At 45.7% G+C, this 19,265-nt stretch overlaps 1 protein-coding gene across 1 annotated transcript in view; it reads left to right on the top strand.

The window, feature by feature from the left end:
- The first annotated feature begins 1,742 nt into the window (after positions 1–1,742).
- Positions 1,743–19,265, top strand: part of RCAN1 (regulator of calcineurin 1) — a 95,247-nt gene continuing 77,724 nt past the window's right edge. Inside the window, exon 1 of the mRNA XM_060150898.1 lies at positions 1,743–2,150. Coding sequence (XP_060006881.1) covers positions 1,917–2,150 — 234 coding nt within the window. The 5' untranslated portion in view covers positions 1,743–1,916. The remainder of the gene's footprint in view (positions 2,151–19,265) is intronic.

The raw sequence follows: 19,265 nt of genomic DNA, 5'->3' as shown, positions 1-19,265 counted from the left end.
TGTTGTGGCCTCTCCCGTTGCGGAGCAACAGGCTCCGGACGCGCAGGCTCAGCGGCCATGGCTCACGGGCCCAGCCGCTCCGCGGCATGTGGGAACCTCCCGGACCGGGGCACGAACCCGTGTCCCCTGCATCAGCAGGCGGACTCTCAACCACTGCGCCACCAGGGAAGCCCCTACATAGACTTTTGTGTGGACATATGCTTTCATTTCTCTTGGGTAGATACCCAGGAGAGGAATTGCTGGGTCATGCGACAACTCTCTATGTGTTTAACTTTCTGAGGAATGGCCAAACTGTTTTTCTGAAGTGGCTGCACAGTCTTACATTCTCACCAGCAATAGGTGATGGTTCCAATTTCTCAAGATCCTTGTAGCACATTCTCTTTCATGAGTTATCTCTGCATGCATACCACAACTCGCCTTGGATTTAAACTCCTGAAGTGCATGAACTGCACTGAGATGGTCAGAATAGCAACCACAGCACACGGCAGGTTCTGAGTAAATCTCAGCTGTTAGTTGGATAAACTTTTTATTATAATCACTACAGCTCCTACGTAGAGGCCTACGTTAGGAGAAAATACAGGTCTAATTTCACGTCTTCCAAAGACACCTACACATAAACAGTACTGCCGTTTATTGGGCCCTTACTGTATTCTTACCATATATGACGTAATTTTTCAGAGGAGGAAACTGAGATTCAGCTTACTTGTCCAAGTAATTAACAGCAAAGCGGAAATTTAGACTCAGATTTTCACTGAACCACATTGCCCTTCACAGTGAAGGAATTCTATTTTGCAGGAAAGGTGGGAGGGGGAGAGGGAGAGAGAGAGACACTTATCAGAGGACCTCCGTTTTCTATCTATAAACTCCCCAAAAGAAAGCACCAAGGTTTTACTTCTTTCGTTAGCTCATATTGTTCACAGTACATAGTAGTAACTCAAAAAAAGTATTTCTGATTATATAAAATTTGAACAATGATATAATGACTAATAAGCTAAAATCTAAAATTAAGGTATTGTCGCAGGGGGGTGGGATGAATTGGGAGATTGGGATTGACATATATACACTACTATATATAAAATAGATAACTAATGAGAACCTACTGTATAGCTCAGGGAACTTTACTCAATACTCCGTAATGACCTACATGGGAAAAGAATCTAAAAAAGAGTGGATGTACGTATACATATAACTGATTCACTCTGCTGTACAGCAGAAACTAACACAACATTGTAAAGCGACTATACTCCAATAAAAATTAATTTAAAAATTAAAAAAGTAAGCTATTGTTAACCACGGTCTCGTTCAATTCACTATTGCGGCTATATCTGACAATATACGGTAAGTATCTAACCACTTGCCAAAGGCCATAGCCAGGACTATATCTCGTTTAAATCCCCCAAAGTTGGCCTATGTGCCTCAAAAACGTCACCCATGGGAACCACAGAAGCGCTGATTCTCCAGCTATTAACCCTGCGCCCAAGACACTGCCTGGCGCCTTCAGCTGGCATCGGATGTCAGAAAAGCGGAACTGGCTGAAGAGACCTTTGCCCCTAACCAACATGGCCGCTCTGAGGCCTCAGGCTGAGGGCGGCAGAATGAGGATCATGTGAGAAGAATCCCGATCCTCTATTCGCTTTCTCTTCCGGACGGCGGGGGAAGATGACCCACGTGGGCCGGCCTTAAAGGGCCCATGTCTAATTCCGCCGGAGCTCCGCCCTCGTTGCCGGGCGGGCCGGGCGCGGAGCGGAACGGCGGCGGGCGGGGCCGGCACTCCGAGGCCGCGTCTCCGGGAGCCGTGGTGACCGCAGCCCGCTGCGACGCAAGCCCGAGGAGGTTAACCGCCCAGTCGGCGGACGGGAGAGCGCGAGGGTCCCGCGCGAGCCCAGCACAGCCGGCGGGGGCGCACGGCCGCGGGGATGGAGGACGGTTTGGCCGGGCCCCGGCTCGGGGCGGTGGCCGAGGCGCGAGCGCAGCCCGGGGTGACGCTGCGGCCCTTCGCGCCGTTCTCTGGGGCTGCCGAGGCAGACGAGGGCGGCGGCGACTGGAGCTTCATCGACTGCGAGATGGAGGAGGTGGACCTGCAGGACCTGCCCAGCGCCACCATCGCCTGCCACCTGGACCCGCGCGTGTTCGTGGACGGCCTGTGCCGGGTGAGGGCCGGGCGGGGCGACCGTCGGGCGGAGGGCGGACACTTGTTGCCGGGAGGAGGCAGCGCCGAGGTCCTGCCGGCCCGGGGCAGCCTCTCCAGCCGGGCCGCTGGCGGGGCGGGAGGCCACCCCCGGGGACGCGGCGACGTCCCCGGCCGCCCTGCCGCGGTCCCCTCTGTCCCGGTTGGGGTGGAGGCGCGCTCCCCGAGGTCCCAGGTCCCCAGCACCTGCCGGGCCGCGCGCTGCGCGCCCAGGGGCTAGCCTTTCACCTGGGCTAGTAACCCCCTCCTAGCGACGCTCCAGTCCCCGGGTGTTAACTCGGGTGGGGAGGGGGGCGACGTAGTAGGAGACAATCGGAGGATGAATTAGCTCCCCGAGCGGCCGGGGAGCTCGTATCGTCACCTTGGGGCTTGGACCGTGCCGGGCACTTACTCCTTTGAGGAGGGGGTCGCCTCATTCATGGGGAGGAGGAAACAGACGTTGAGCGGCGACGTGACTCAGTGTTACAAACAGGACGGCGTCTTGGCATTCTCAATCTGCACGCCTGGAAGCAAAGCCAATGTTTGGGTGAGGATCCGCGGTTGCTCATTATCTTGTACTTGGCCAGTTTTGGTGGAAGGGTGTTGGGGGGAAGGGGCCCATTTTCTAGGCCTTTAGGATATTTAGTCTGGAATCTTGCTCCCTGAAGGGGTGACAGGAGACACTCAGTACAGGGAGAGTTGGATTTTTTCTTTTCCTCTACATCCCCAGGGTTTAGACATGTTGGAGGGAGAAGGGGCAGGTATGAGTAACCAAGGGCGGTGGGAAGGAGGAATTTATTTGGAATCTGCAATTAGTGTGCAGAATAAAATTTGGACAACGTAGGCGTTGCAGAATAAAGCCTGTCTTTGAGAGAGATGCCCCATTAGGAGAGCAGCTGTCAAAGAAAGTGCTGCTTTCAGTGCTTGGCTCTGAGTCTGCATACTGTCAATGAACTGTAGTCAGGGTGGCTGCCAAGAGGAACACCACTGTGGAACAGAGAATGGTGTGCTTAAGACCCATTTATTTATAATGTATAGGCTCATCTACTCTCAGGATTTACAGGGGCTGTGTGCTTAGATGAGGTTCCATGCGTGCTTTCTAAAGGAACTATTGGCACAAATACAGGGTCTCACTCATTTTACTCTCCAGCCTTTTCTCTTCTTGAGGCTAAGGTCTAACAGCATATCAAGTCTCTTTCCTAAGGGTCCTAGGCTCTCATGCTAAAGAAACAAGATCAGATCATGTAAGATGCTGCTTGTTTGCCTAGCAATTCATAGTTTTACGGTCTTCCCAGTGTTGGGGACCATCCTGAAATTGCTTTGTCTGAAATGTTGCCCCCTTTGGTAGCTCTTCACGTTAACAAATATGTGTGGAGATTCTGCTGTGAGCCGGGCACTGTTCTAGGCTCTGAGGGCACAGCAGTGAATAAAATAGCATTCCTGCTTTCAGGGCTGGCATTTTTGTTGGGGGAAACAGACAGTAAACAAATAGATAGCAGATTTGTTAAGAGGTGTTGGTGCTATAGGAAAAAGTTGGCCTTGGAAAATGAGGGGGAAGGGGAAGATTGCTGTTTTACATAAAATGATCAGGGACAGGCTTACAAGGTGCTGTTTTGAGCAGAGACAATGGGCTAGCGTTCATTCACTCATTCACTCTTTCATTTATTCTTTTGCTGTTTATCGAATGCTTACTATGTTCCAGGTACTGTTTTAGGCCCAGTGGATAGAGTGGTGAACACAGTGAGCTTCCTGCTTATGTACTAGCAGTTGAGGAAGAGATAGACAGTCAAAAAAAGTAAGTGAACAAGGTGATTTCAGATGGTGGTCAGTGCAGTGCAGGACATACCCAGGATGATGTGATCGGGAGTGACCAGGGAGAGGAGAGGGACTGGGTGGTATCAGTCAGGGCCTAACAGGAACCCAGTGATATCGTCAGGGCCTAACAGGGACCCTATGGTATCAGTCAGGGCCTAACAGGGACCCTATGGTATCAGTAAGGGCCTAACAGGGACCCTATGGTAACCACGAACTGGTTAACTGGGGCAGGACTGAGGGAGTCAGAGGGAGTGTTGGGAGGAAGTCGTATTGCTGGAACCCTAGGAGAGGAGCCTCTTGGCAGGAGCTACAGACGTGGAGGGATGGAATTGAGATGCTGAAGCCGCGAGTTGCAGGTAAGAAATACCCCAGCTTGCCCCAGCTTTCTGATCTCGTTGGCAGAGCCCAACTGGCAGCCAGGAGGCCAGGGAGTCCAACCAATGCAGTCCGTAGGTGGGTCAGCCTTCCAGGGCCCAGAGAAGAGTGGAGAGAGCAGAGAATGGCTCTGGGATCAGTGCAGGTAAAGAGGACGTGCGGAGAGGGTCAGCATGCGGCCGCTTTAGACTGAGTGGCCCCGGAAGGCCACTCTGCACAGCTTGGACTTGCCTGGCAGGAAGAAGCTCCTCATGTAGATTTTGTGTGGCCGGTGTCCAGGCAGAGGGAATAGCGAATACAGAAGTTCCAGTGCAGGGATGAACGAGTGTGTGCAGAGGGCCCAGTGAGGGCAGTGGTGGTGGCCGAGGTTGACGCAGCCGGGGAACGGTTCCACGGGAGCCTGGAGGCCCTGGGAGGGGTTCGGATCCTGTTCTAGTTGCAAAGCTAGGTGGAGAATGTCTTTGGGGGAAGGAGGTTGGGTGGGCAGGAGAGGAAGCAAAGAGGCCCCTTAGGAGGCTCTTGACTTTGGTTGTCAGGGGAGCTGTGAAGGTGTCTGGACTAGGGTGGAGACGTGGGAGACAGTGCCTGTCCTTTCCATTCGGGGGTCAGGAGCCTCAGAATGCGGACAGGGGGAGCTCCGTGCCTTGGTTGCCCATCTCCAGGGTCCTGCAGAGACCGTTGGTAAGCCTTCCAGTAGAAAGATAAATTTCTCATTTAGCTGAAACCATTCCTCCAGGTGGGAAGATGTGGCTTCTGAGATTTCAGTCTGACGGCCTTATTATTTTGAAGCCCATTCTTATTAAAGCTGGAGTGTCACCTTTGGGTGGTGTAATGAAAACATGATTCTACTTCAGGTCAGTGGTATCTGGCCCTTGAGTCGGCGGACCATTGACTGCATTGCCAACAAAAGTCCCTGTGCTGGTGGTGTGGCCACATCCTCTCTTTAACCAGTCTGTTGGAGGATCATCTGGGTGAGTGATGGTGTCTTAACCTGTTAGGGCTACTGTAACAAAATGCCACAGATTGGGTGGCTTATAAAAATAGAAATTTATTTCTCACAGTTCTGGTGGCCAGCATGGCTGGGTGAGGGCCCTCCTCTGGGTTGCAGACTTCTCACTGTGTCCTCCCATGGCGGTAGGGATGGGGTCTCTTTTATAAGTGCGCTAATCCCATCATGAGGGCTTCATCCTCATGATCCCTAATCACCTCCCAACAGCTAATACCATCACCTTTGGGGGTGAGGACATCAATGTATGAATTTGGGGGAAACACAAACATCCAGATGGTGGCAGATGGTGTGAAGGAAAAAGGCTATGTCAGTGTTCTTTACGTGTGTTCATATCAGTCTCTAACCTTAATTGTAAAGTAAAGAAAGAAATTGACCTGAACTGCCAATTCATTTGGGAATTTATATTGGAAGCCCGTTTTCTAACTGTAACAGTTGGATCTGATATGTAAAATTTGTTTTTGTTAGCTGGATCATCAAATTATTATAAATAATTTATAATTAACATGTTCATTAAATGTTTATCCAAAAAATAACTGAAACTGTATCGTCATTAATTTCAAGCAATATTATTAGAGAGATTCACACCATTACAAATGAATGAAAACTTTTATTGAAATAAGGTTATTTTTGGTTGTACAGATATTTGCTTAGCATATTCCATTACTGTACTTTTTGTGAACATTTTTTCTTTTTACTGAGAAAGCAAAGCAGTGCTTTGAACCGGTAATTACATGTGCTTTGGATTGTTGGCAGTGGTTCGTTGGTTCCCTAGAATAAAGGTTCCTTCAGTTGTCCCCAAGCTAACCAGAAAGTTAGAGTTCTCAAATAATATTGTTAGTTTCCAGGCAGCAGATATAATTTCATAGAGTAATGGAAACGAATGCCATTTTTCTGTTGTCTGAGACCTGAATGTATATTTGATTGACAGCTCTGCTGGTGACTCACCTTTCTTAAAACAAATGCCCACATAAGATTTATGATACTGGCGTGACTTTCTTTTCAAAACATGAAATATTCTGATAAGGCATGAAAGGTGGTTGAGGGGTGTCCTTAAATTCTTTGTATCAGTGAAGACCCCTGAGAAACTCTCATGCCCAGGCCTCTGCAGACCAATTCCAGCCTCAGGGGCTGGGAACCACCTGGAACGCTCCCCAGGGTGAGTCTGATTGGGAGCCAAGGTTGCGGACCATTGTCTAGCCAGAAGGGGTCTAGCCTGACCAGAGTCATTGTTGTATCATGAAAGGATTATAGAGTAATTGATCATTGGTTCCGCTTTCAGCCAGATCTGTGCCTTGATTTCCTCTAGTCCAAAATGAGAGTCAGGCCCCTAGTCGGGAGCCTCCCTTCTCCTAAGTGCCGTTTGACCTTGTGGCTGGAAAGCAGAATGACCGGCTGTCAGCCTGAGAGCCCAGCCTTTGGGCGGGTGACACGCGAGATAAGAACACATACCTGAACGTGGGGTCGCCTCGGGGCTTTTGTACACATCCTCTCGTGCTGCTGCTTGCTCTCCACCAGACGTCAGATCCCGGGCTCGTCCCCCCAAAGCGTGTATTTCGGTAGACAAGATATCACTCAGTAGCAATTTGATGATTGAAATGTTTGAAGCTCCAAGGTGGCACAGCTGAGATGCATAGTTTCCGCCTGTATGGTTGTATATGCTTGGCCTTGTATCTGCTTGTTCCCATCACAGTGTGTTGTAAAATGTGACATTCCAGCAGGATGGTAACAGTTGGGAGTTCTATTACAGTGTAACATCCCCGCCTTCCTAGGCCATTTTCACTTTTCATCCTAGTGTCACAGGCATGTGGTTTCTGAGACTTAAATTAAGCATAAAATGTTCCCTGAAACCTCCTCAAGTGTGGAGAGATATTAAACCCAATATGGTATGGTTTCATTTATTTGGGAAAGTTCAGAATGTTGTAAGTTTAAAAAAACAAAAACCTGCATATTCTAAATGTGCAAAGTTTACTTTAGAAGTTATCCACTATTTCCCTAATTTTAGAATTTCTGACTCTTAAATCTATCTATCTATCTACATATGTATATATATTTTTTTAACGTCTGTGAGGTTCTTTTGATCTCTCCTCTCCACTTCCCTCCCTAACAAGGGTTTGGTCCCCTTTTCAGCACCCTCCATTGCTCAAAGCATTTCTTCTTCAGTAGCAATAGCTTTCAACGTTATTGCCAGCAACTCCCAAGACAATTACATAAGGGAGCCAAAAAAAGAAAAAGAAAAAAAAATAGGCTTTGTGATAGAATAGCTAAAGCAGAGGCTGTTTGATTCCAGTGTTTATATTTCAGGCTCTATTCTTTCCTTCTTTCCTTTCTAAAAATGTCATCAGATGGCACAGTCTCCTCTTTTGCATACGTGCCACTGAGGGGCCTATTTGCCCTGTTCTGTGAAGGCATCACTCCTGTTACAGTGATTGCAGTTGTGCACGCATCAGTGTGTGTGTTGAGGGTAGGAGCAGGGAGGGGACTCCTCCGTGTGCGTTTTCTGTGCACAATTGTTAGGACCCATTTCAAGGGCTGAGGGGGAGTGCCGGTCATTTGAAATACAATTCAATTGTGACAGAATCTTTTCCTTTGTAAATATGAATCACTGTCCAAACATGGGGACGCTGACAGTTAATGAGACAGTAAGTGACTCTGCTCTATTCTCTGAGCAGTGATGGGCTATACCATGGCCGTAGGAAGTAAAAATAGCTCTTCTACCCTTCTTGGGCAGAACAGAAACATTTTCAAACTTGAACATCAGAAAAATATTAACTCCCTTAATTCAAACTTTGACGTGGAAGAAAGGGTTGGCTTCGTGTTATGTAGATTTCAGTCACTGTAGAAATCCTTTATTTGATTTAGTTGGTGTCGAGTGTTTTTGTTTATATTTTTAACCTCTAAAGATTTCCTTGGGTTTAAAATGCTCACGTTCCCCTTTGAAGTGTGTCCATGCGGAGGCAATGCAGCACGATAGTTAAGGGTATGAATCTGAAGCACACCTTTACCACTAACACCAGTGTGACCCTGGGGAAGCTATGTACCCTACCGTGCCTTCACTTCCCTACCTGTAAAATGGAGGTGCCAGTAGTACTAACACCTTATGATGTACATAAAATGCTTGTCCCAGGGACTAGGACATAGTAAACACATAATGTAAGTTGTGTATTATCTACTGCTGTGTAACAAACTAACTCAAGACTTAGTAGTTCAAAACAATAAACGTTTATTATCTCACAGTTTCTGTGGGTCAGGAATCCAGGGATGGCGTATCCTGGTGCCTCTGCCTCAACATCTGCAACAAAGTACCAGCTGCAGTCTCATCTGACGGCTCAACTGAAGGAGCGTCTGCTCCTAGATTGACTCACGTGGTCTTTGACAGGATTGCATTTCTGGTGGGTTGTTGGACTGAGAGCCCCAGTTCCTCAGTGGCTGTTGGCTAGAGGCCCCCCTCAATTCATAGCCACACAGACCTCTGGCTTCCATCAGAGCAAGGGAGAAAGGGCATGCGAGATGGAATGCAGTTCACAGTCTTCTTGCGACCTAATAATCTCAGCGTGATATCCCACCACTTTTCCTGGATTCTCTTCATTAGAAGTGAGTCAGTAAGTGCAGCTCCCACTGAGGGGGTTGGGGGGCTTACACCAGGGCGTGAGTCCCGGTAAGTGGAGATCGCTGAGCCCATCTTACAGGCTGCCGACCACCGACCGTTACTATTTATTAGGACATTTTCTTCCTTGTAAACTTTTCTGACTTCTTGGAGCAGTTAATGTTCAGAAATGTTTATGAAGGTATTTTCTCATCTGATTTTTTTAGCTTCAGCTCTGTAAAGAATACAGTTTTAGACTCTACTACTTAACATAAAATACCTCATTGATAGGTTTATAGCTAGGTTCATAGCAAAAGCTGTCAGCCACTACACTTCTGAACCAAGAGCTCAGGAAACTAAAGCTTTTTTATGTTGAGAAGGTTCAGTACTTTTCCTTTCATTACTAATTTCAGCAGGTGCAATGTGAAGTTCCCACGTGTAATCATAATTAACACCATAGGAAGAGGTGTTTGAGGTTGGCCTGAATTCAGAATTAAAAGACAAAAATGTTATTTGATTCAGAAAGCTAATTTTGGATTTTTGTCATGCGACATAACAATAGCTTGTTTTACTTTATTACCTTTATAATTTTTGTTAACTTTTCTGCTTTACTTTACAGATAATAAAATAGTTTCTATTCATTAATGTGCAGTGCTTTATGTGTAACATTTATCATTTCATCTTTTTATAAGAACTCTATGAAATAGGTACTATTATTCCCATTCTGTGGGCATGGAAACTGAGGCCAGAGGAGGCCAAGTAACCTGTCCCAGATCACATAGCCAGTAAGTGCTGGCCCTATGATTCAAACCTGGTTTTAGCCAACTACAAAACCTGTGCTGGAATCATCTTGTATGCAGTAATGCACATGAATTTTTCATATCTTTCACAGCTTATTTAAACCCTAGGATATCTCTGTGAAGAAAGTGCTTTTATCCACAGGAAACTGAGGTTCATAGGAGTTATAACTGTTATTCTCTAAGCCATTTATTTATATTTAACAGATCTATTTGAGTGCGTTTTGTTGATGATATTCTCGAATTCAAGCGGAAGGCAGTGCCTGGGCGCTGGAGTCAGGCAGACCCGGATTTGAATCCTAGCTCCATCACTTCACTCATTCATTCATTCATTCAACAAGTATTTCTGAGGGCCTCCTGTGTTCTGAGCACCGTGCTGGTTGCAAGGCCAGCTGTGTGACCCCAGGTGAGTCAGTCAACCTCCCCAGGCTTGGTCTCCCCTGTTGCAGAAGGAGGACAATAAGCCCTACCCCACAGTCACGGTGAGGTCAGTGTGAGGGGGCTGCGGCGCCCTTGGTGAATGACAGACACTGACAGACACGTCTCTCCCTTTGGGAGGCTCACAGGCCAGCAGGGAGGACACACACTTTTTAAATTGTGTGTGTTATGTAAATATAACCAAAGAGCTTAACAGATCCATAATAAACCACGCGTCCTTGGGCAAGATATTCACCCAGACCTCAGCTGCTGCATCTATGAAGTGACCGGGTTCAGCCCGGATCATCTCAGCGAGGTCACTTCCAGCTCTTCTGTCAGTGGAGCGCTTGCTCCCCTACAGACCTTTTCCAGTAGGAATTGACTCAAGGAGAGAATCTTTCCTAGCGTGACTCCAGTTCTCTTCCATCCAGCTTCCCAGCCTCCTACCTGCAGGGGAGACAGAACTTTACCTCTGTCCGTTCTAGGTTTTCAGCTGTGGCTCTTTAACGAAAAGGTGGGTCACAAGGGAAAAACAGAAGTCATTAATGCGTGCAGTACAGGTCAGGTGGGAGAACCCTCATCATGACGTGGAGGCTTAGAACTTGGCTTATGTAGCCTCTTCAGCAAAGAATAAATTGATAGAGAAATGGCAGGAGGGAGGAAAGCAGTTTCAGGCTTCCACATGGCAGCACACTGTGGGGAAGTAAATACGTGGGAGGAAAGTGATGGGTGCGTTTGCAGATTCCTCTGTAAGAGTCTGGAGTCATCTCCATTAAAAGGGGCATTTATATCCCACCTATAAGCAGAAAAGAGGGACAAGATAGAGCTTTCTTGCATATGTGCTTCAGAATTGCATTCAGCTTCAAATACCTTTTATGTCAGAGAGGCATATTTGGGGGGTGACATTCTGGTTTCCTCCATCCCCACTCTCATGCCTTTTCTTGCACTGGTCCGTGGGAGGCCTGGCTGCTGGTTTGTGGGAGAGAGGAGGTAAATTTCAGTCACTTACACTTGTGTCTGCAATTGGTCTTGGAAATTTCACCCATCAGAGAGGAACCTGTGTCAGAGACCATCTAACTGAGGCCAGCGCCGATTCTGTCCAGTTGCCATTTGAGGGTTTGCCAAATATATGACCTCACAAAGCCAGAACAATCGAGTGAAACTTTTTTTTTTAAGTTTTCCCATTATTGGGAACTTTTCCCAATCGCCCGACAGCTATTTCTTATTGATACGGTGACAGTATGTCCCAGTTTGTCCATCTGGTTCATGCCTGTTGTCCCGGGAAGGTTACTAGTAGTCCCCTCCTTCACTCTTAAGTTTGGGTCATCAATTATATATGTAGTTAGTAATTAAACAATTCAGGGACTTCCCTGGTGGCACAGTGGTTAAGAATCCACCTTCCAGTGCAGGGGACGTGGGTTCGAGCCCTGGTCGGGGAAGATCCCCACATGCCGTCGGGCAACTAAGCCCGTACACCACAACTACTGAGCCTGCGCTCTAGAGCCCGGGAGGCACAACTACTGAGCCCACGCGCCACAACTACTGAAGCCCGTGCGCCTAGAGCCCGTGCTCTGCAGCAAGAGAAGCCACCGCAATGAGAAGCCCACGCACCGCAACGAAGAGTAGCCGCCGCTCGCCACAACTAGAGAAAGCCCGCGCACAGCAACGAAGACCCAACACAGCCAAAAATTAATAAATTTAAGAAAAAAAATTCATGAGAAGCACCCTGTTTACTTAGCACATACTGTTTGTCAAATATTTTATGTACATCATTTCATTTCATCCTTCTTACAGCTTTCTAAGATAAATGCTATATTTGCCCATTTTATAGATGTGGAAGGTTTCTGCTCCCTTTGCAACACTCATCAGCACGTAGAATCCCATGGCAGCTGGGCGTCAGACTGGGCGCAGCTACAGAACCGTGGCAGAGAGGACCTCAGGCTCAAGCCTTCAACTTCTCCAAGGAGGAATCTCCGAGCACTGGCCACATTTCCTCAGGGGAGCTCACTAGATACTGGCAGAACTAGAATTTTCTCCCGACCCGCTGGTCACATTGCTCATCTAAGTTCCTGTGAAATGATGTCCTCGCCTGCCACACCTCCCACCCCGTGCAAAGAATCCAGAGCATGAGGCAATGAGGAGGACAGCTAGAGCCCCGGCAGCTGAAACAGGCAGAACTGTCTCCTGTGCCGCCGTTAGGGGGCTGCTGGAGAGCAGGGTACCTATGGTCCTTCCTGGTGGAAGGGCAGAGGAGGCTGTGCGAGAGCTAGTCCAGGGCTGTTCAAACACCAGCGCCTGCCACCAGGGGGAGGTCACCTCACATAAGTTCTGCGATGGAGTCTGGTGGTTGCCTTCGACTTTATTTCAGGCATCACAGACAGAGCGTGCGTTTTCGGAGGGAGATGTCACTCCTTGTGCTGCAGAAGAAGCTATTATAATGATAAGTGTGTAGCTGGAACTTTAAACCGGAGACACACCCCCTCTCTTCCATTCTCCCAGCAGAAAGCCAAGGGAGGGGACTCTCCCTGCTGCTGGGCAATGGGACCCCCTTTGGTTAGAACAGGAAACAGGGACGCTGTGCTCGCCTCAGAGAGTGACCCTCTTTCACTGTGCCTAGTACACATTTGGGACATTCTCTGCCCCGTGCTCTGATTTTTTGTGACTTACTCGGACTATGACTCAAATGATCAGCATAAAGAAATGTAAAGAGGGAATTCCCTGCAGGCCAGTGGTTAGGAGTCAGTGCTTCCACCGCCAGGGGGCCCGGGTTCAATCCCTGGTCAGGGAACTAAGATACCACAAGCCAAGAGGTGTGGGAAAGAAAGAGAGAAAGGAAGAAAAAGAGAGAGCTCACTCAGATGAAACAAACACTTCACTTCAGAGATAAGGGGAATTTTCTGAGCTGTCTTCAGCTATTAGGTTGCTATGGTGATTACTTTTAAAAGGCAAAGCTTGTGCTGCTGCAGAGGTTGTCAGCCCCGCGTGGTGGACCCTGTCCTCGGATGAATTACCTGCCGCCCAAGCCATGTAGTGACAGTATTCTTCTGGGCTGGAGTCAGGATTTGGGGGAATTCGGGTAGATCTCAGCTCTGCTCTCATAACCACTTTTGCGCCTAAGCTGCAGATCTTGGATGGTGATGGAGAACCCTCAGGTCTGGGTCAGCAGTCTATAAACTACTAAAAACAGACCACTCATCAGCAAAACTCACTGGGTTACAAACAGTTCATGAACTGGCCTGGAGACCCTTGCAAACGTTTGGCAACATCAGGGTTGGTTTGTATCTGTATCTCTCTTTCCGGAACAGCCCAGTCCAAGATATATCTTTCAAACTCAACCACCTGTTTGACCCTGACACAGCATTTCCAGAGTGGATTTCATTTTTAAAATCAGTTCTGAATTTGTGTATTTCTTCGAAGTGATTCATAAGTGCCCCTAATGTGCTCTGTTATTCAGTTATCTCCTTGACATATATTTGGGAAATACCATTAATGGATCTTCAGAGACTTTGTAACCTCCACATTCGGAGTATTTCAGTTATTTACAACATGTTCGGGATAATGACCTCGTCCTCAGCACCACGAGCCTGCCTGAGACGGTGGCACAGGTTAGGTGGATGGGGATAGAGAGGTTGTAGGCTGAGGGGATGACTTCCTGCATTTGTTGGGAGGTAGTTGTGCAGAGGGCAGAATGGAGATTCGTGCTTCAATTCGTGGCCTGGAATGAAGCAGTAGCAGCTGGGCCATGGCTGAGATTCTGAGCACATTCTTTATCTTATATCATAAAACAAGGGCTGGGCGGTCCTTCACCTTACTAGGATGCCTGTGACATTAAATACAGCAGGACAGTGTTTGTGATAGAAGCTGAAGGCAGGAGAGGCCCTGAAATGATTTATTTAGTCTTTATCAAGGACTTCGTTTTAATGTCATTGACTATATGACTAGAGATTTTATATTGAGTAGCCATTTAATTTTTGTTCATTTCATTTCCTTTCTTTTCCTCCTTTGTTTTCTCCGCACAGGGACTACATTGGCAAGATCAACCTACTTGTAGGTTTTCTTCTTGCTTGCTACTTATCTCATTTTTATGGCTTAGCTGAGAGTGAAAATGTATAAGAGAATATGCACATATTACCTGTGAGTGCCCACCTTCTTTGTGGACAAATACCTACCTTTCTTTGGAGTTGTGCATGTTAAAAAGGCAGTAAGATGCAGTAGTTAGGAGGGTGGACCCCTGAACCAAGTCAGTCTGAATTCAAATCCCAGCTCTGCCAGCAACTAGCTGTGTGACCTTGGGCAAGTAACTTAACTTCTCTGTATTTCAGTCTCTTTGTAAAATGGGGTAATAAAAGTACCTACCTCATGGGGTTGTGAAGATGAAAAGACAACATATAAATAAAGGGCTAAGGATAATACCAGGCTTGTAGTAAGTATTTTGTAACTGTTAGCAATTTTATTTAAATGATTATTAAAATGCAAGGCCTACAGCATCTGTATTGCTTACTGCTCTAATCCTGTGCCTAGGACAGTGCCTGCCACATAGTAGGCACTTCAATATTTGTGCAGCAGTGGAAGTAAAACACTAACATAAAAATAAAAGTCTTGCTCTTTTAAGTTCATTAAATATTAAGCCTTATTTTCCCAGGAGTAGTTTTAGGCACTTCCAGAAGTTGCATAAACTATCTCAGGCTAGAAGGCTCTGCAGCTTTAAAATCATGGCAGTGATTGTGTGTGTGTGTATGTGTGTGCACGAAATAAACAGGCTGAGATGTTGGTGAGCATTTAGAATGCATTTAGAGCTGTATTATACCAGAAGACTAGCATGGCCTGTTATCGCCTGTAATGCTTAGAAAATCATGTCTTAACATGAATGAGCGTTGCTACAAAGTTGAAAACAAATTAAAAACCTAAACCCTTTAAAAAATAAATCTCGGGCTTCCCTGTGGCACAGTGGTTAAGAACCGCCTGCCAATGCAGGGGACACGGGTTTGAGCCCTGGTCCGGGAAGATCCCACATGCCACGGAGCAACTAAGCCCCTGCGCCACAACTACTGAGCCTGCGCTCTAGAGCCCGCGAGCCACAACTACTGAGCCCGTGTGCCTAGAGCCCGTGCTCCGCAACAAGAGAAGCCACTGCAATGAGAAGCCCGCGTGCCGCAACGGAGAGTAGCCCCCGCTCGCCACAACTAGGGAAAGCCCGTGCGCAGCAATGAAGACCCAACGCAGCCAAGAATAACTAAATAAAATAAATAAATTTAAAAAATAAAACTCAATAAGATAATGGTTTTTACATAAAGTTGCTCTGAAGCATAAAATCATTATTTATGGTGGTAAGAAATCCTAGGCTTCCCAAGCACAATTTTTTTAAAAAAAATCTATAATTGAGAAATAAATGTCATGTTTGCTGGTGAGGTTTTCCCCTCCCTGCCTCCCTATTCTCTCTCTCTCTTTGCTTTCCCTCTTTCCATTCTCTCTTGTTGTTCTTAGAATGACTTTTAGGGAATACACAGATCTTTTCAGAAATTCATTGTCATCTGCTAAATCCCATCTACCAGCCAGCCTCTAGCACCCTTGATAGAAGGAGGCTGGTCATTCTTTGCCAAATCTCATCCTAAGAGGGCAAAATCAACCTGTGATCTTCTTATCTCTGAATGCTGCCCTGTTTTCCACTATGTTGTACCAGGAGAGGTGACCTTCCTGAATGAAACACATGCTGTCTGCTTAGTACTCAGCGGCCTGCTGTGCTTTTAATTAAATGAACCAATCTTTAAAAACTCGAGTCTTATCCCCAAAGCAGCATGGCACTCACAGTCTGTCCCCAGGTCAGACATTCCAGATGGTTACATCCTAGGGTGGCACCAGTGGGGACTGAAGATTGGATCAAGGGGCTTTAGCATGGTGTGATCTGGGCTCATCGTTCTTGGAGCCATTTCTCTGTGCTTTTGGTCCAGGATAACTCAGCCCTTATCCAGCCTTCTAGCCAGAGTACAGCCATGACATGCTGACTTTAGCAAGACGTCACCCACCACTGTATTACGTCTACACTGTGCTGGGGTAAGGGTATATTATGTCACTGGGGAAAACTTTCTGAAGATCACAACTCATAATGAGTAGTATTTGCTGAGTGCCAACTATAGGTGATTACATTTGTCTAGATTGCTGTGTGCTTTGAAGAGTAATTCATTGTAAAATTTATATTTGATTGTTAAAGTCGTAACTAAAAATTCCTCATCCTTTTCTCTCAACCTGTTTCTTAGAAATAACCTCTAAGTTTTATGTGTACTCTTTCACGCATATTCTATATATGCCATGTGTATATATTTATAAATATCATATTACATACACTCTTTTGCTACTTGCCTTCTTAAAATATTGTGGACATCTTCCAACAGACTCAATGGAGTCTGTTCTTTTGATGACTGCCTGGCATTTCATTATAAGAATGTAACATAATTTAACCCGCAATTCCTACTGATGGACATTTAGTTTGTTTCTAGGTTGTGGGTTTTTCTTTTCCTATTGTAAACAATGTCGCAAGCAGCATCCTTATACACGCCTCCCCAGGTATCCATGGGGGACCAGTTCCATGACCTGTAGATACCAAAATCTGCAGATGCTCAAGTCCCTTATAGTAAATGACATAATATTTGCATATATCCTATGCAGTGTAAATGCCCTGTAAATAGCTGTAAATGCTATGTAAACAGTTGCTGGAGAACAGCAAATTCAAGTTTTACTTTTCAGAACTTTCTGGAATCTTTTTCTTCCAAATGTTTTTGATCCATTGTTAGTTGAATCTGCAGGTGTAGAACCCGAGGATCCAGAGGGCCCACTCTGCATATATCTTTGTTTACTTGTGTAAAAATGCTTGCAAGATACATTCCTAGAAGTGAAATATCTGAGTCAAGGGTATGGCTGTTTTGCATTTTGATAGATACTGTGAATTTGCTATCCTGAATGTTTATGCCAATTTATATTACCACCTGCATAGCATAACAGTTCCCCTTTCCCCACATTCTTGTCAATACAAGGGATTATAAATCATTTGGGATCATTGCCGCAATCTTTGATAAGTGAAAAATAGTATCTCTTTGTTTTCATTTGCTTAAGGTTGACCATCTTTTATTCATATTGGTCATTGTTGTTTTCCTGTAAATTGATTGTTTATATCTTTTGCTATTTTTGTGGTAAGTTTTCATCTGTATTTGTGAATTTTTCAGAGTTTTGTTGTATATTAAGGAAATTGTTACTTAATCACGTATATTACCAATATTTCCCCCAGTTTGCCATTTGACTGTGATGTTTTTACCCCTTTGACATTTTTGTCCTTTTTGTTTGTAGTTCTGATGTAGAAATTTTGCCTTCCTGTGTTCTGGGCTCTTATACCTAGAGAGTCCTTTTCTGGGCCAAAATGTGTAGGCGTATGTTTTCTTCTAGTACTTTTACATTTTTATTTGTGATGTTTGCCTTTAATTCCCTGGATATTTTGGTGTAAGGAGTAAATTCAGTTTCCGATTTGCTTTTTTGCATGTTACTTGCAGGTTCCCAATCCTACAGATTTGACATACCAGCTAAATGGTCAAGTGTTCTTGAATGAGGGCTCTTCTGTTCATCTTTTTGTCCATTTCTGAGCCAGTTTCATACTATTTACAATGGAGCTGATTCTCCCCCATTCTCTCTTTCAGAATTTATTTTCCAGGCCCGTTTCATTTCCTTATCTCCTTCGCAAACCTTAAGAATCATTCTGTCATTTCTAAGTATCCTCTACCCCCCACAGAGAAGGAAAACAAAATGCAACAACCAAACCTGTTGGTATTTTGAGTGAGATTGCTCCGGGTTTACAGTTACTTCAGGGGAATTGACGTCTTTAAATAGTATGTTCTTATAATGTTGTTCTACTCATTTAAGCGATCTTTTATGCCACCTGTACAGGATTGACGCTTTCCATATACATATATATATATATTCTTCACATAGATCGCCTATATATTTTAGTTTGTTTTAGATATTTCAGTATAAATATTTTTATGTAAGCTTAAGAAATGTATTAAAATATGAGCTCTCTTTTCCATTATACTTACTTTTACTTTTATATAAAGGAAATTGTTTCCTGCATAGTAACTTTGTAACCATCTGCCATACTAAAGCCTCTTACTGTTGCTAATAATGTTACAGTTCATCCTTCTGCATTTTGCAGGTGATGATTTTGCCATCTTCTTTACAATACCTGTTTTATTCTCCAATCCACGTGGCACTTTGACAATAGATCATGGCGTTGGCATATGGCATCCTTGTCTTATACCCAGCTTTTAAGGGAAACGTGCTAGTGTCCTACCATTAACCTTAACCTTGGCGTGGCAGTGTGGCATTTTAACTCACCTTCCTTCCGGTATCTTTGACAAATACTTTCCTGCCCTAGACCTGGTTACACACAGCAGACACATCGGCTCTCTCATTGCTCTTTTGTAGGCTCTTACCTAGCACTCAGTCCTCCTTTTAGAGAAGCGGCTTCAGCCTTTCGGCCAGAGCCGTCATCTTCCAGTAATTCATCAAAATGACCAACACAAAGGGAAAGAGGAGAGGCACCTGCTCTAGGTTCTCTAGGCCTCCTAGAAAGCATGGAGCTGTTCCTTGGGCCACATACATGTGAATCTGCAAGAAAGGTGATATTGTAGACATCAAGGGAATGGGCACCGTTCAAAGTGGCATGTGCCCCCAGTGTTCCCATGGCAAGACTGGAGGAGTCTACAGTGTGGCCTGGCATGCTGTTGGCATTGTCGTAAACAAACAAGGCCATGATCCTTGCCAAGGCAATTAATGTCCACATTGAGCATATTAAGCACTCTAAGAGCCAAGATAGCTTCCTGAAACTCGTGAAGGAAAATGATCAGAAAAAGAAGGAAGCCAAAGAGAAAGAGACTTGGGTTCAACTGAAGCGCCAGCCTGTTCCACCCAGAGGAACGTGCTTTGTATAACACAAACCAATGGAAAGGAGCCTGAGCTTCTGGAACGCATTCCCTGTGAATTCATGGCATGATAGGTGTAAAAAAAATAAAAGACCTCTGGACTATAAAAAAACAAAGAAAAAGAAGTGACTTCAAGAAC

This window comes from Lagenorhynchus albirostris, chromosome 5 (assembly GCF_949774975.1).
Source record: "Lagenorhynchus albirostris chromosome 5, mLagAlb1.1, whole genome shotgun sequence".
In the NCBI taxonomy this organism is placed as follows: Eukaryota; Metazoa; Chordata; class Mammalia; order Artiodactyla; family Delphinidae; genus Lagenorhynchus; species Lagenorhynchus albirostris.
The sequence above is the reverse complement of the archived record's forward strand: the minus strand, read 5'-3'. Positions and strand labels throughout refer to the sequence as shown.